Raw genomic sequence first — 14,367 nt, 5'->3', positions numbered from 1 at the left:
CGCGGTTACCTTAGCGACGGCTGCAAACACACTATTTCACCGTTCAGGCCGGTGCGGCAAGTGATAGCTCCGCCCACCATCGAACCAACAGACGGGAAGGCACGCCCCCTTCTGATCGTTGGTCCTAACGATTGACGGCTGGGCTGCTGCCGGCTTTTACCATGGGGACGCTTACCTTCGCCTCCCCTCGTGTCTCCTCTGCTGATGTGGAAAAACGGCTATGGGGGGTGACGAGAAAGAGGGAGAAGGATGGAAAGGTGGGCCTCTCTATCTCACACGACAATTAAATGGCTATCTCCGCGCCACATCAATCACTTCCGGGTCTGGGGGAGGCAACTTCCTTTTGTTGTTCGGCTGAAGGTGAAGTGAGGTCTCCGCCAGTTTTGCTGTTCGTATAGGAGTGATGATGTGACCCGAATTTGGTATAGCGAGCGAGCGAGCGGTGCGCGAGCCACTGGGGGTTCCGTCGCTGGTCGGGAGGGGAGGGGAGGGGCGGAAAGAGTATAGGAAGAAGTGGGATGGAGAGAAGATAAGGCCGAACGCTGTCTCTAGGCACCGGCCCGATATTCGCTTCCGGGATCAGGTAGTTCTGCAGGGGAATTGTGGCAGCATACAGCAGTACCTTATTGCTCGTGCTGGACAGCTTTGTTAAATTCTTGAATAATAATAACGACTTCGTAAAGCTTTGCTTTTATGATGTTTGGGATGTGTCTGTTTAATCAGGAAAAAAGCAGCCCTGAAGGGAGCAATCAACCACGAGTGATGTATCCCAAATGATAAATTGCTATTGAAGCGCAGCTGGTAGTGGCGTTCGTCCATTAAAAAATTCCCCATGAAACTGGAATGTAAATAAAAAATAGGAAGAGCCAAAGCATCACAAAACAGTGTGCAATCTTTTTTCTAAGACTTTGGTAACTGTTCAATGTGGAATTGTTTGCTGACTGTGAAGACTCCAACAATCAATATCCTTTCCCAGATTAGGGCACGGGTCACCAAAAGTTCAACCCTTTTAAGGCCCATTGATTTGAATGAGAGAGGCAAGCACCTGTTTAAAAGTGCTTGGATTTGAGTGAATGTTACCTTTTGGCAATATTGGGCACAGCTAAGCTCTGCCATATAAGATTTACCAAGCCAGTGTACTCTACATGGGAGTAAATACTTTGAACTTAGTTGGATTTACTTTTGGATAAGGATAGAATTAAGCTGCACATGAGCTCTAATATGTAAATCAGACTTTATATGGTTGTAATAAGTCCCCTCTTTTGGTTTGTAGAAAATGATTATACACTTATGGAGCTATTTGTACAAACATGTCTTTCGATTTTGGATAAAATGGATCTTGAGACAGCTCACTGGAAAATGTGAACTACAACGTATCTGTGATGGTTCAAAGAAAAGTGCAGAAAGGACACTCAAAATAGGTAACTACTTATTGTTTTATTTTATTCATTTATACCCTGCATTTCTCCCCAATGGGGACCCAAAGTGGCTTACATCATTCTCCTCTTCTTGATTTTATCCTCAGAACAACCCTGTGAGGTAGGTTAGACTGAAAGAATATGACTGGCTCAAGGTCACCCAGTGAGTTTCCATGGCATCAATGGGGATTTGAACCTTGGTCTTCCAAAAACTGCACCACACTGACTCTCAATTTAAAGTAATAGTTATGTTTCCATTTCTAAATTTAATTCATCATAGACATCAGAGGATCTGTGAGACCTTGTACCTTTCATGAAGATCTTCTACTCTTTGAGTAACAACTTCTCTTAATTTTTTTGGTTGGTGATTGATGCAAGGGTGTCAAATGAGTAGACATGGGAGAAAGCTGACATAACTTAGTGCAGCCACTTATGAGTACGTGGCTAAGAAACACAGTAAAGCATTTTATACTCATAAGTTATAACTTTCATAAAAGATGTGGGTGGAGTTTTATACTGAGTTGGGCAACATCACCCTTCCTCACTCTTATCAGCGGTTTCCAGTGATGCAAGAAGCTCTGTTGGTGCAAGAGGAAAATGGGGGTGATGTTTGCAGCTCACCATGCTTTGTCGCATTTTATCCATGAGACTCCTGTGACTGCCTAGAGATTTTCCAAGACTTGTTGGGGGAATGGAAGAGAGGGAAGATCACAATCGGTGTGTTTTAATGTTGTTGTGCTGATGCTTGGGTGCTGGTGTTTTATTATGGATGTTCTCATGCTTGTTTCTCTGTGTATGACTTTCTAAATAGAATACTTTTGTGGGAAAGAATTTGAGTGACTTCTTGCTGGTTAATGGTTATTCTTTTATAGATTATTTAGGGGATCTTAAATCAAGGTCATAAGCATATTTTTTGATCTGTTCTCAATGAATTAAGCAATCCAAATCTTGATTTTGTGCACTGTGGTAACTTGTCAATGTTTATTTTATAGAACATTCACTGGAATCATCAAAGAATAAGGTAAACTATCTTGATACTGTGGTTAAGATACAAGGCCAAGGATTTGCATGTGTTATGTGGATTTGCCTTGTTTCTGAGCAGGACATGGGTTGCTGTCACAAACTGCTTTAGAAATTCACAGTGATTGCAGAATCAGTTTGTCAGAACTGTTGTGACAGACACACAAGCCTTAAAGCATAGTTGGGCATGTAGAACCCATTCCACAGTTCTTTACATATGTCCTAAGAATAAGGATTTTCTTTTGTATGAGTCTCTTGTGTTTTTCTACAAAGTGGTGTTCAAATCATAGCATCATTCACAATGTTTCACTGAATTGTAGTTTGAACTGAACTGACTTGTGGAACTGTGCCAAATTAGATTTCAACAAATTTAGCTGTGCTAGCAGAACCCTTTGAAGATCATCAATATATCTGATACTCAACAGCCAAAGCTATGTATACTTACATCCAGAGACTGGAGCCATGAACAATCAAGACAGATTTTTCTACAAACCTGGAATACACCCCAGGTTAGCAGAAAAATCTGAAATCTAAATTTAGCTCCCCAGATAACAAGAAGTGGTACTTGTAGCTTTTAAGAAATTAATGCCAGGCAACTACAACAATAATGCCAACATTCAAGCCATGGCTTCTGTCAGTAAAAGGTAGGGGGAGTGGGGGCCTTTCCAGTGCTGTTTTGGCCTTTGAGAGAAGACTGTTACAAGTTTCTGTTTATTAGCCCTGATCAGCACAGCTTTTTTAAGCAAGCCATGTCAATTAACTGTCAAGTAGAAGTTGTCATGTAAATCAATTCATATGTACTTGGACTTCTCACAGAGCCCATGCTGATTAAACATATCTCTATGCTGGCTATTGCACATTATTATTAATATTATTAGTTTTAAAAATATTTGGCACTGACAGATTTCAGTCTTAATAATCTTCTGACATTCTATAAAGCTTTTTTTTTAGTGGCCACTGCTAATAGATGGTGTTTCAGTGAATTAATCAAAGGAGTACTTAATTCAACCTGTGCTGTGTTGATCAGGTATTACAAAGTGCTGTGCATGCTCCTGAGGATGAAGTGAAAAAATACGTAGCACTCATCATGAAAGAAAAGAAGATTGATATACAGAAGGATACAGGGTATGTCTGCTTCTGTTTCAAAAATACTGTTGTTCATGACCACGTCTTTTGCGACTCTATTTCTTTCATTCAAGCAGACATTTATTGCTTGAAAAATTGTGTGCAAGCTTTGGAGTTCTTCAGAACTCTTCCTCAGGCTGGATGTTACAAAATAAAAAAAGAGGTGGGAGAAAAATGAGAGATAGTTCAGGCTGTGATTTAGGTCTTTTCTCATCAGCATCCCTGTGCTCAGTGCAGATGGGGAAAGTAGATATACATTGGCATCTTCCGTGTCAGGTTGCTTTGTAGTTCCCTGAGCAAGATCAAAAATGTATCTCCACTGGAATTACAATTCTTCTTGTACCTCTTTGACATCAAGCAAGATTTTCAGATCCCTTGTAGGCCAGAGCAAAGGGATTACTTGATAGCTATTGTATTAGAAATGTTGGCGATAAATTTCAGGTGATACATGAGGATGTAAAGTCAAACAAAGCCAAACTGGGTAGTTTTGCCTCATGTTGTGAGTAAATTCCCATATGCTTAGTCTCTTGCTAGTAGCTTGGCCTTAGGTCCAAAAGAATGATGCTGATGTAACATTTAGGGTGTTTGATATTCTGGTGACTTTGAGAAGGTATTGGAGTGTTTGTCTAAACTTGCTAAAGGCATAAATGAACTAGGCAACTGTATGTGCAGAAGGTCCCAGATTCAATCCCTAGTATCTCCAGTTAAATGCACCTGGTAGAAGGTGATATGAAAGACCTCTTCCTGAGACCCTAGAGAGCCAGTGATATTCTGAATACACAATACTGACCCTGATGGGCCAATCGTCTGGTTCAGTATAAACCAACTTTATCTGTGTGTGTATACATACAGATTGGAAAATCATGGGAAGTTGTTTGGTTGTTCCTGCACACACTGGTCAGCTTGATACAGGACTGTGCCTATATTGCCCACATTTAATTTTTGTCATGGTTCCTGTGGTTTTACAGTAGTACAAGCTTGCTAGCTGGGAATACCAAAAAAAGATCTATTTCATTTTTTAAACAGTATTAGCAAAACTAATTAAGTTCAGTTTTATTGCAGATCAAATCTGCCATGTTTATAGTTATGTGTTTTGCATATATTATAGGTTCTCCTTGAAGCTCCAAATGTGTTTGCTGCAGATAACTGGTTATAAGAAACTTTATTTGGATGTAGAAGATCTGAGAAAATGTCAATATAACTCCTGTAACGAAGGGCATGAGAAGCAATTAATTGAGGTAAAAATTATTGTTGGATTTTATGTGGCTCATTCAGCAAATTCAGATTTGTGACTGAAATGCATTTTGTGTTCATAATGGTTCACCAGAGTTGCACACCTATGATTGCAGCTGTCTGTGAGGTGCACCTGTTATTGTACTTCAACACTTCTTGCCAGTTATAGAAACTTCTGAATCATGAAGAGCAAACAGAGAGAAATGTCTGTAATAACAGTAAAACAAGTGCTCAGTCTAGTGAAACTGATTAACGTTTGGCTCAGTAAAGGAAACAGGAAGCCTTCACGTAACACATAACTAATTGATGGAATTAATTGTTGCAGGATGTTGTAATGGCTACTAGCTTAGATGGCTTTAAAGAATAGTAGACATATGGACAATAGAGGTATATATGATTGTTGCTCATAAAAGTTAAAACATTCATAAATTGAGATAATATATTTTTAATTGGAGCATAGAACAGTAGAATAATTATTAAGACAATGCTGCTTAGAAGCTTTTAAAGGCATTTAGATGGCCAGTGTTGGAGAAAAAAATGGTAGACCTTGCTCTGATCCAGGATGGTGGTACTTAAGTCAGTTGCTTTTGGACAGCAGGCCAAAAATTGAATGTGGCCTGGATGGCTCACCCTTGCATTTGTTGGCAAAACTTTTAAAATACATTGATCAAAAACTTAATTATTACATGTTATGCATGTTTCAGAATGTTTATGTCAATTGTTGATGTAGTTTGTTTTGTCTATAACAAAAAGGCATAATGTTGACTATATCTTACTGACTGATGTTGTTCAGAATGAGGATGGGAAAATACTGATAATTCTGTTAACAGAACAATATTTATGCAGCTTTGGAATTTGTTGATGCCCCATGAAAAACTGAAGGCTAGAATCACGAAGCAGTGGTGTGACATTGGTTTCCAAGGTGATGACCCTAAAACAGACTTCAGAGGAATGGGCATGCTGGGATTAGTTAATCTTCTGTAAGTCAAAATACTTTTCCATGGTTTAAAATCAAATACATCTAGGTAACAGGGGGTATGTTTCTACAATGTACTGAGTAGAGAAGTGAAGCACTTAGTATGGGATTTAGTGTATAGAATATAGCAGTATTTTGAAGCCCATTTTCCTGTCATTCATGGAAATTAACTCTACTAATTACAATATGCAGTGGAGATATTCTGAAAAAATAGTATTTTTATCACTAATATAAGCACTGTTTTCTAAATTGAAGTAATTTACTTTCAGTGTTTTTGTCTCTTTTCAGTTACTTCAGTAAACATTATACCCATGAAGCACGTCAAATCCTTACTCGTTCAAACAATCCAAAACTGGGGTAAGTTACTTCTACAAAAAGAATAAAACAGTTACCAAGGTTAACATTTACAGCTGAAGAACAAAACCAAAACCGTCATGTCTATAGAAGATCTTTTAGTCATGTGTGTGGAGAGGGGCAGAAGAATGACGAGATGAGGTCACTCTGACAGATTTTTAGCACATGTAGGTTCAGAGATTTCCCCTCCCTGGAGGAGCCCAGAGTGGCATACATGGTTCTCCTTCATTTTATTCTTACAATAACCCTGTATTCAATGCCCCCTCTAAGCTGTGGAGTTTTAGGCTGGCTACTGTCCAAGTAACATACCTCAGCGTATCTTGTTTTTTGCCCATTTTGAACATAGGACAAAAAGTTTGAAAACAGAAACCACCAATATTGTTGTGAACAAAAGGAACACTTTATTATCTGGGATTAGAAATAGTATGTATTGAATGTGAACATCCTTCTTGTCTAAGACTAAGATGATGGTTCTGAGACAGCAATCACATATGCATTGTAAAATGCAGGCGAATTGAAGTATGATTGTAAATCAGCCTTCCTGCATACCTAGGAATTTCAGAACCTAGTACCTGCATTTAAAACTGATTTTCTGTTCACACATGCACACTGACAGTGAGAGGAGTACTTTATTTAATTTAGACCCTGCACCCTTTACCCATAGGGGACTTGGGACAGTTTCCAACATCTAAAACACAATAAATACAAATAAATATAAAGCAATAAAACCCATTAAAACATTGACAAGAGCAGATTACTCAGAGAATTAAAACAACTGGCCATTTCCCTGATTCGTAATGTTAACCAAAGGTTGCACAAAACAAATCAGCCTTACATGCCCTACAGAATGCTGAAAGCTCCCTCAGGGCATTAATTTCCCTGGGGAGATGGTCCCAGAGAGAAGGGGAACCACTGAAAAGGCCCTGGTGGTTGACAGGCGGGCAGTTGTAGAAGGCCCTGTAATGATGATCTGAAAAGGCGAGTGGGATGATACTGGGAAAGGCAGTCCTGCAGGTAGGACGGTCCCAGACCATTTAGGGCTTTATAGGTCAAAACCAGCAGTTTGAATTTGCACCAGAAGTAGACTGGAAACCACTGCAGGTGGCCAAGTGGTGCAGAACGCAGCAGCATGGGTGTTGATTTCGTCATCTGTGCAGATGCATATCCACCCTGTGTTGCGTGAATTGCATTGGCTGCCTATTGAGTACTGGATCCATTTCAAGGTGCTGGTGCTTACCTTCAAAGCCCTATATGGCCAGGGGCCTGCATATCCCCTTATGAGCCCTGTAGGACATTACAGTCTGTGAACCAGCATCTCCTGGTGGTCCCTGGCCCCAGGGACATCCACCTTGCCTTTCTCAGCCATGGCCCCTACCTGGTGGAATGAGCTCCCATATGAGATCAGGGCCCTGCAGGACCTTTTACAGTTCCGCAGGGCCTGCAAGATGGAGGTCTTTCACCAGGCTTTTAGCTGAGGTGGTGGGTGTCTACACCTTATTGGGCCTCCCCTCCAGTGACCCAGATCTGAGTAACCATCTGGAACCCCAGCTTGTGGTAGATCTCATCTGTTGAGGCTCTGGTTAGGAGTATCGGAAAGTATAATTTGTATTTTAATTTTGATGCTTTTTAAATTGGTTTTAACTGTTATTTGCATATTTATGCGATTGTTGACTTGGTATGATGGAACCCGCCCTGAGCCTGCTATGCGGAGAGGGCGGGATATAAATAATATAAAATGAAATAATTGTATCCATAAGTCTCCGTAGGTGAGCATAAATAAACTCATCGCCCCTGCAGGAGGGAGGGGCAGAACCCAAATTGATCCTTGCAATGAAGTGATCTGAGCATAGCACCGGTTCACACAAAGCCATGGAACTTGTATCAACCCTTGCACAAAAGAGCAAATCCGGTGTGTGGCCTGCTTCATGCATGGGGGCCAAAACAATTTGGGTGCCATGGCAGTTACGAAGTCTGAGGCAGCCCCTAATTAGGCAGATTCCTCATGGACATTGAAATCCCCCAAGACTAAAAGCCTGGAAAAGTGCAAAGTCCGTCCCCCACGCTGCCTCAGCTAGCAAACTAGGCGGGCAGTAAACCAGCAAAATGCTCAGCCTCTCCCTGGCATCCCACACTAGGCCAATGCATTCAGTGCCGGGGATTGTTGCTGCAGGGGATCCTTTGAAAGGAGGAAGTATCTCAGATCAAGATTGCCACTTCGCTCTCCATTTCTCCTATTGAAGGTTTTTGGAGGTCCAAGTAACATGGAGTGTCATCTGAGTGAGTGGAACCACTTCATCTTCGCCCATCTAGGTCTCAGTCAAGCACGCCAGGTCAAAATTCCCTCTCCAGATAAACTCCCTGAGGATAGCAGTCTTGTGTTTTATTGACCTCATGTTACACAGCATCAAGCTTAAGGAGGAGGAAAAACTCTGGAACTGCACACCATCATTCCTTGGATGAATTGGGGATGAGAAGTCTGAGCATTCCCATATCCAAAATCTTCATCTTCTCCCACCAACATGCCCTGCCCTGTGGCAATATTGTTTCAAGACCAAGGAGTCAAACCAATTTAAAAAATGTGTTGTACTGACTAGCAGGCTTGGAGTATCAGGTACCAGAGTCATCAGGCCAGGCAGTCCAAAGACCAAGGTTCCAGAAAGTCAGGCAAGGCAAGGCAAAGTCAGTGGCTGAGTGTACACATTGTAACCATGCCTGACAACCTCCCTTGGCTGGTTTTTATGGCCGTACAATTAAGGATCATGCCTGCAGCCAGCTGCTCAGGAATATTCCCGCAACTACTCATCTTGGTTATCAGCAAACAGGTGGCGTTGGGCCAGGAGGTGTGCACTTTGCTTTCTCTCCTGTAGCTCTGTTCTTAGCCTCCATCTGTGGCACTTTACGGGTGTGGGTGATGCTGGAGGGCTGGACACGACCAACTGAGCTTCACCTGTGGAATCAGGGCCATTGTTCCCTCTAAGCTGAGTTAGTGTGAGCTAGCTCACAGCTTTTTAGCTTCTGGCTCACACATTTTTGTCTCAGCTCAGGAAGGAGGGCTCCAGAGCAAGCTAATGCATGCAGTAGTCAAATCGCTCACTCACAACTTTTACACCATTCGCTCACAAAATAGAATGTTTGCTCACAAGGCTCCACAGCTTAGAGGGAACATTGATCAGGGCTGGAGGGTATCAGTGGCTTTGTATCATCTGTTGGCTGTGAATTCTGACAAGCCTGCAGCTCATCTTCCTGCTTGCGGCTTCTACAGACTCAGAGCTCGCTACACGGGGCTCCTCTTCTCTTGAGGAGTCCTCACTATCGTTGAGTCCTGACTGACTCATGATGGGTAATGTTTAGGTTGAGTAGAATTAAAACAAAACTTTAATCTCTGGTTCAAAGGCACCATTGTTGGCTGTGCAATACAACTTTGATAATTTTCAATATGAATAATGGTTAACTGCAGAAGATCAGTTTCTATAGTTTTAAGAATGTTGTATTTTGCAGATATTCCTATGCAATAGTTGGGATCAACTTAACAGAGATGGCTTACAGTTTATTGAAGAACGGTGCTTTAAAAACTTACTTCTACAACCTGGTTCCTTCTGTAGCACAAATGGATCACTTCCATCGGTTTTACTGTGAGTATCTGTGACTGTCCGTTACTGGCTTCTGCATTCTTGGGAATTGTTCTTCCTGAGCTAATTACCAGTTGATAGTTCTTGCTGTTGTACTAGATGATAAGCTGCTGTAATTACAGAAATATGTGAAATTGGGAAAATAGTATGTTTCTTGAAAAAACGTATTAAAAGATAACCTGAACCAGAGGCTGCTGTTGTATCCTGCAGAATTAGTTGCAGTATTGAGAACACTAGAAGTAAGCCAAGCCCTAGTGACTAACATGAGGTTTACTTCCAAGTAGACTTGCTTTCAGTTAAATGAAAGCTGAAGTTGTATGAGCTGATTCCCCCATATTCTCTTAATAAAGAAATACAGTGTTTGTTATATGCAGTGTTCTTGATCTCTCTTAAATTTCTTATTCAGTGTCAAAGAGTCCAGATTGAAATCAGAATGAATTTTCAAAAGGAGTTAGATACAGCATGGGGAGAAGGGGAATGCTTTTCAAAGGAAGAAAAAGTCCAGAAATATCTCTGGGCGCACTCAAACACTTGGGTGTGCCTAAAGGAGTTATTTTGATTGGATACTGTATATTCAGAGGATCAAGTAAAACTTGCTTTAGTAATGGATACCAGTTTGTATCCAATGAAATCCACTTGTGTAATGGATCTCACAGCCTGCAGAGGTCCACTGAGACCTTTGTCCTTGAAATTTTGGTTTGGGGTCCCGTGAACCCTTAAGAACAACATAGGGTGCAAAATGGGGGGTTGCTTTGGGAAGAGGGAGGTTGGAAAAAGTTGCTGTCCCCTCTTCTGGCAGTAGAAATGTCCTTAAACTACATGGTTGTATATAAGCCATTATTTTATTTTTTAATATTGCCTACAAGTAAACTGTTTTCTCTCATTAAATGTTGTTTTGGTTTTCACAGGTTATTTGGCATATGAGTTTGACAAATTTTGGTTTGAAGAAGAACCAGAAAGTATTATGTACTTCAATCAGTACAGAGAAAAATTTCATGAAATAATCAAAAGACGTCTTCAGGATTATGATGTAGTCCTTGCCTTATAAAGTGAAAAATATTGTTCAGTCCTTTGGGTACTGTACATAAAAATTATGCACTTCAATGGAATCCTCATTTTTAACCAAAAATCTTCACCCAATGATCAAGTTTTATAACTTTAGAAAATTTCTTGGGAGAGCTTGGACAATCAACACTAATTTAGAACTGTATGCTATTTGCTGAAGGGGAGAACTTTTAAAATACAAAGATCTTCACTGGATCATAGGACATCATAACTTTTGTACACTTCTTCTGGCAGGAAGACGAGACAGGTACTTGGGCTTTGTCATATTACCTAATAGCTGCCTTTCCAAATATGACTAGGGATTAGTTTACAGCCAGATATTTTCACTACTTTTCAGAACAGAAACAACTTTGGTTATAGATTTGTGTTGGGTTCTGTTTTTCTAATATGTAACATGCTTTCTTGTTGTTGGAGGAAGGGACATGCAAACAGATTAAATCATTTGGATGTGTTAACATCTCTACTTTGGGTTAAATGAGATTATTCTGTAATGATTTTGTTAAATGGATTTAAGGGAAATATGCAGCTGGATCACCAGATAAAAAAAGCTTTTGGTAAAAGAAGTCTTTGTATGCTTCCAATAATACTTTCAACTAAATGTTTTTCTGGGCAGCAGACTTCATATTTCAATTATTGGACTTTTTTTTTTTTTTGGTCTACCAACACATTCACAGCTGGTAGAGAAGCCTGGAGCTCAAAATTCTTAGATAATGACAAGTAATCAGTCAGTTAACTGGATTCTTCTATACATTTTATTATATATTGAAGAAGGCCACTTGGGTGGCATATTCCTAGACAATCAAAGCAATAGGATTTTATATCTATGGTAAATTTATTAATCCTTTTCTAAAAATGTTTGGTTTCCAATCTATTTATGTTTGTGTTCTGCTGGGGCTCAAAAGTTAATCTTCAAAGTGCCTTCTTCTGACTACAGTTACACCTCATCCTTTTGGAACTGGGGCTCTGTCTGTTGTGGAACAGTTCTGGGTACATAGTGGTTCCTATGTTAAGAGTTGATACAGCAGATTTAGCAAAATACATATGTACTGCTTAATCTTGCTCACCTGATCATTGGCTAGATAGCTGTTCTTTGTTTGCAGTGTAATTAAGAGCGCAGCAAATAACAGTCTAAAGGAAAATAGGATTTCAGATAACTACTTGCAGACACTTTAATATTGTAGTCATTATCTACCCTGCAACTATTACTTATAGCCTGTAGCTTCTAACTAGTACCTGACACAGGTTTTTTTTAAAAATCTGATATAGTTTACAGTAAAGTTTAATGTCTTAATAAAGCTTCTCAAAGTCTTTCTGGGGGAGGGGGTGAGAGAGGAAAGGAAGATTGAAAATACAGTGTCTTCATCTGTTTCTGTAACTGTTCAATATTTTTTGTGGAATAAAAGGCACTAATTACTACAAACATACCTGGTGTGAACCAAAATAAACTTGGTGTGCACAACAAAAAATCCATATGGCTTAAATGCTTCCTTGGAGCTCTTGTGTGCTGGGATAGCCCTCTCTTTACGTCTCATTTGTTTTAGGATTTTCTGTCATGGAGGAACAGAGTAGCTGTATATGAGTACTTAAGTTGCTGGTTCATAATGTCATTCTTGTCTGAAATACTGCAGTAAATGACATATGTCCTTTTTGTGTAATTTGGAGGTACTGTAATCACACACTGAGTTCTATTTGAGGGGTTTTATAATAGCTTAATAAAGAAAGTTGTGGATGTTTAAGCAGCAGTTCACTAAAAATGTCACTGTGTTACGCATATCAGAACTAAAGGAAACTGAGGATACTGAGGCAAGTATGCATAGACTTTTGTGCCAGAGGAGATATAAGGGCATGTCTTAATGTTGCTCAGTCATCACTTTAGTGCTGAACCACATTAGTTTTATTCACAAAAATTTTTTTTTTGCACAAATCCAATGTATCATTTTTAATGTGGATTGCAGAATCTGCATGGACCCAGTGAGTTCCTTAGTGTACCTTTTGCAGATTTGGTTGAGTTCCCATTAGCTATAGGGTATGCTGAATCTACCCATCTGAGAATACTAGGGTCACAAAACAATTGTCAATAAGCAAGTTTCTGTCAATGGGACTTAAAAATCTGTATGAAATATCAAGGCAATAGGTATCTCTACTCCTGTCAAAAGCATAGAAATACTGCACCTATATGAGAAATTCCATTAATTTCTTAAAGCAGAAATGTGTGGAATTGCTTGGTTCCTCCCAGGAAATGCTTCAGAAGGATCAGATGTATGAATTCTGATTCTGCCCAAGTTCCAGACTGGATTCCAGCTATGAATGAATTTTGAAACTAGCAATTTGGTTTCTAGAATAGCTACAAAATCTTGCTATACAGAAGCCACTATTTGTGGAACAGGTTAGCTGTTAAGTATTGTAAAACATCTAATGAAAATAGTTAACGGCAAGCCAGAAGATGTTGGTCACTAACTTAATCAGTTTAACAGTGAATGATTATTTTCCCCCCCCCCCCCCCCCCCCCCCCCCGGTGCTAACAGACATAGTTGGAAGTTGTTTGTAATGAGATTTTTGTAGTCTCAGAGAGAGCAGTTGCTATATTTTAAATACTTCCAACTGGAGTAATGTTTACCTTCATTAACTTTTTGAATATATATGTATATATGAGAAGCTACTGTTCTTCCTCTGTTGACTGTCTTCTTTTAATGCAGGGCAGCATTCCCTCAATATGTAGTTCTATGTAGATGTCTATTCAGGTTTAATTAGTTTTCCAGTGCACTGTGTTCAGTCTGCTTGTATTTTCTTTAAGGAGTAATGCATTTATTGTGTTTGGAGTATGCAAGTAGTCTATTTTTGGAAACATGAAACTTTTTTTTTAGATATCACTTTGTAAAAGTAAGTTTTTCTGTTGAATATCGCATTCAGACAATCTTATGACAATACATTTGTAGGTCTGCACTTTTTGAATAAAAACAACTATTCTCATCTTGAATAAAATACTAGGGCTGGCTCACATGTGAACAGCTGTTCATATCTGCACACAATCCTATACATGGGTAGATATGAAGAAATGTGAATATAATTAGGGTAAGGGAATACAGATATGGCTGTTTCCATGATTTTTGGAACCATGCAGCTATGATGACAGATCTGGCTGTTGCTCTCTGTGTACTTTCTCCTGCCCCTATCACATTCCTTTTTCTTTGAGAGCTTGTAAACCTGATCATATTGGGAAAATCCAGCTGCTCATATGAAGGGTTCCATTGCAGTGTTGTTTAAATGTTTAAAATTGCATGTGTTGACAAATAGTGGTTAAGAATTTGATACAGCAACTGTAAGGCCTATTAATTCCTTTCAGCTGACAATCTCAAGTAAATGCAAGTGCTCAAAGATGTATTCATCTTCAGATTACCTACAGAGTAGATGTTGACAAAGTCGAATTTGCAAATAAAGACTGCTATTTTATTATGACCCAATACAGGACATTAAACCTGTATTTCAGACATGCAACTTCCATATACTGAGTCAGACCACTGGTCTATTAAGGCCAGTATTGTCTACT

The 14,367-nt window shown here is 39.6% G+C and overlaps 1 protein-coding gene across 2 annotated transcripts; it reads left to right on the top strand.

Moving 5' to 3' along the window:
* The first annotated feature begins 348 nt into the window (after nucleotides 1–348).
* ELMOD2 (ELMO/CED-12 domain containing 2) lies at nucleotides 349–13,315 on the top strand. Of its 2 annotated transcripts, none has more exons than XM_015411606.1 (9): nucleotides 349–422; nucleotides 1,274–1,421; nucleotides 2,411–2,439; nucleotides 3,466–3,563; nucleotides 4,672–4,801; nucleotides 5,643–5,776; nucleotides 6,061–6,129; nucleotides 9,625–9,758; nucleotides 10,664–13,315. In XM_015411606.1, the coding sequence occupies exons 2-9, from the start codon at nucleotides 1,277–1,279 to the stop codon at nucleotides 10,801–10,803; spliced, it is 879 nt and encodes a 292-aa protein (XP_015267092.1). In that variant the 5' UTR covers nucleotides 349–422; nucleotides 1,274–1,276; the 3' UTR covers nucleotides 10,804–13,315. The 2 variants fall into 2 exon arrangements, with proteins under 2 accessions (XP_015267092.1, XP_015267093.1); XM_015411607.1 differs by having other exon boundaries at nucleotides 366–442.
* Nucleotides 13,316–14,367: the final 1,052 nt, after the last annotated feature.

This window comes from Gekko japonicus, unplaced genomic scaffold, assembly GCF_001447785.1.
Source record: "Gekko japonicus isolate JY-2015 unplaced genomic scaffold, Gekko_japonicus_V1.1 scaffold11, whole genome shotgun sequence".
NCBI classification, from domain to species: domain Eukaryota; kingdom Metazoa; phylum Chordata; class Lepidosauria; order Squamata; family Gekkonidae; genus Gekko; species Gekko japonicus.
This window is presented reverse-complemented; position numbering and strand designations above follow the sequence as displayed.

Excerpts from the sequence above, each read along its gene's own strand:
- ELMOD2 (XM_015411606.1), top strand. The coding sequence starts at position 1,277 with ATGATTATACACTTATGGAGCTATTTGTACAAACATGTCTTTCGATTT. Across the intron at positions 2,440-3,465 it reads TGGAATCATCAAAGAATAAG|GTATTACAAAGTGCTGTGCA; the intron begins GTAAACTATCTT and ends TGTGTTGATCAG. Across the intron at positions 9,759-10,663 it reads TCACTTCCATCGGTTTTACT|GTTATTTGGCATATGAGTTT; the intron begins GTGAGTATCTGT and ends TGGTTTTCACAG.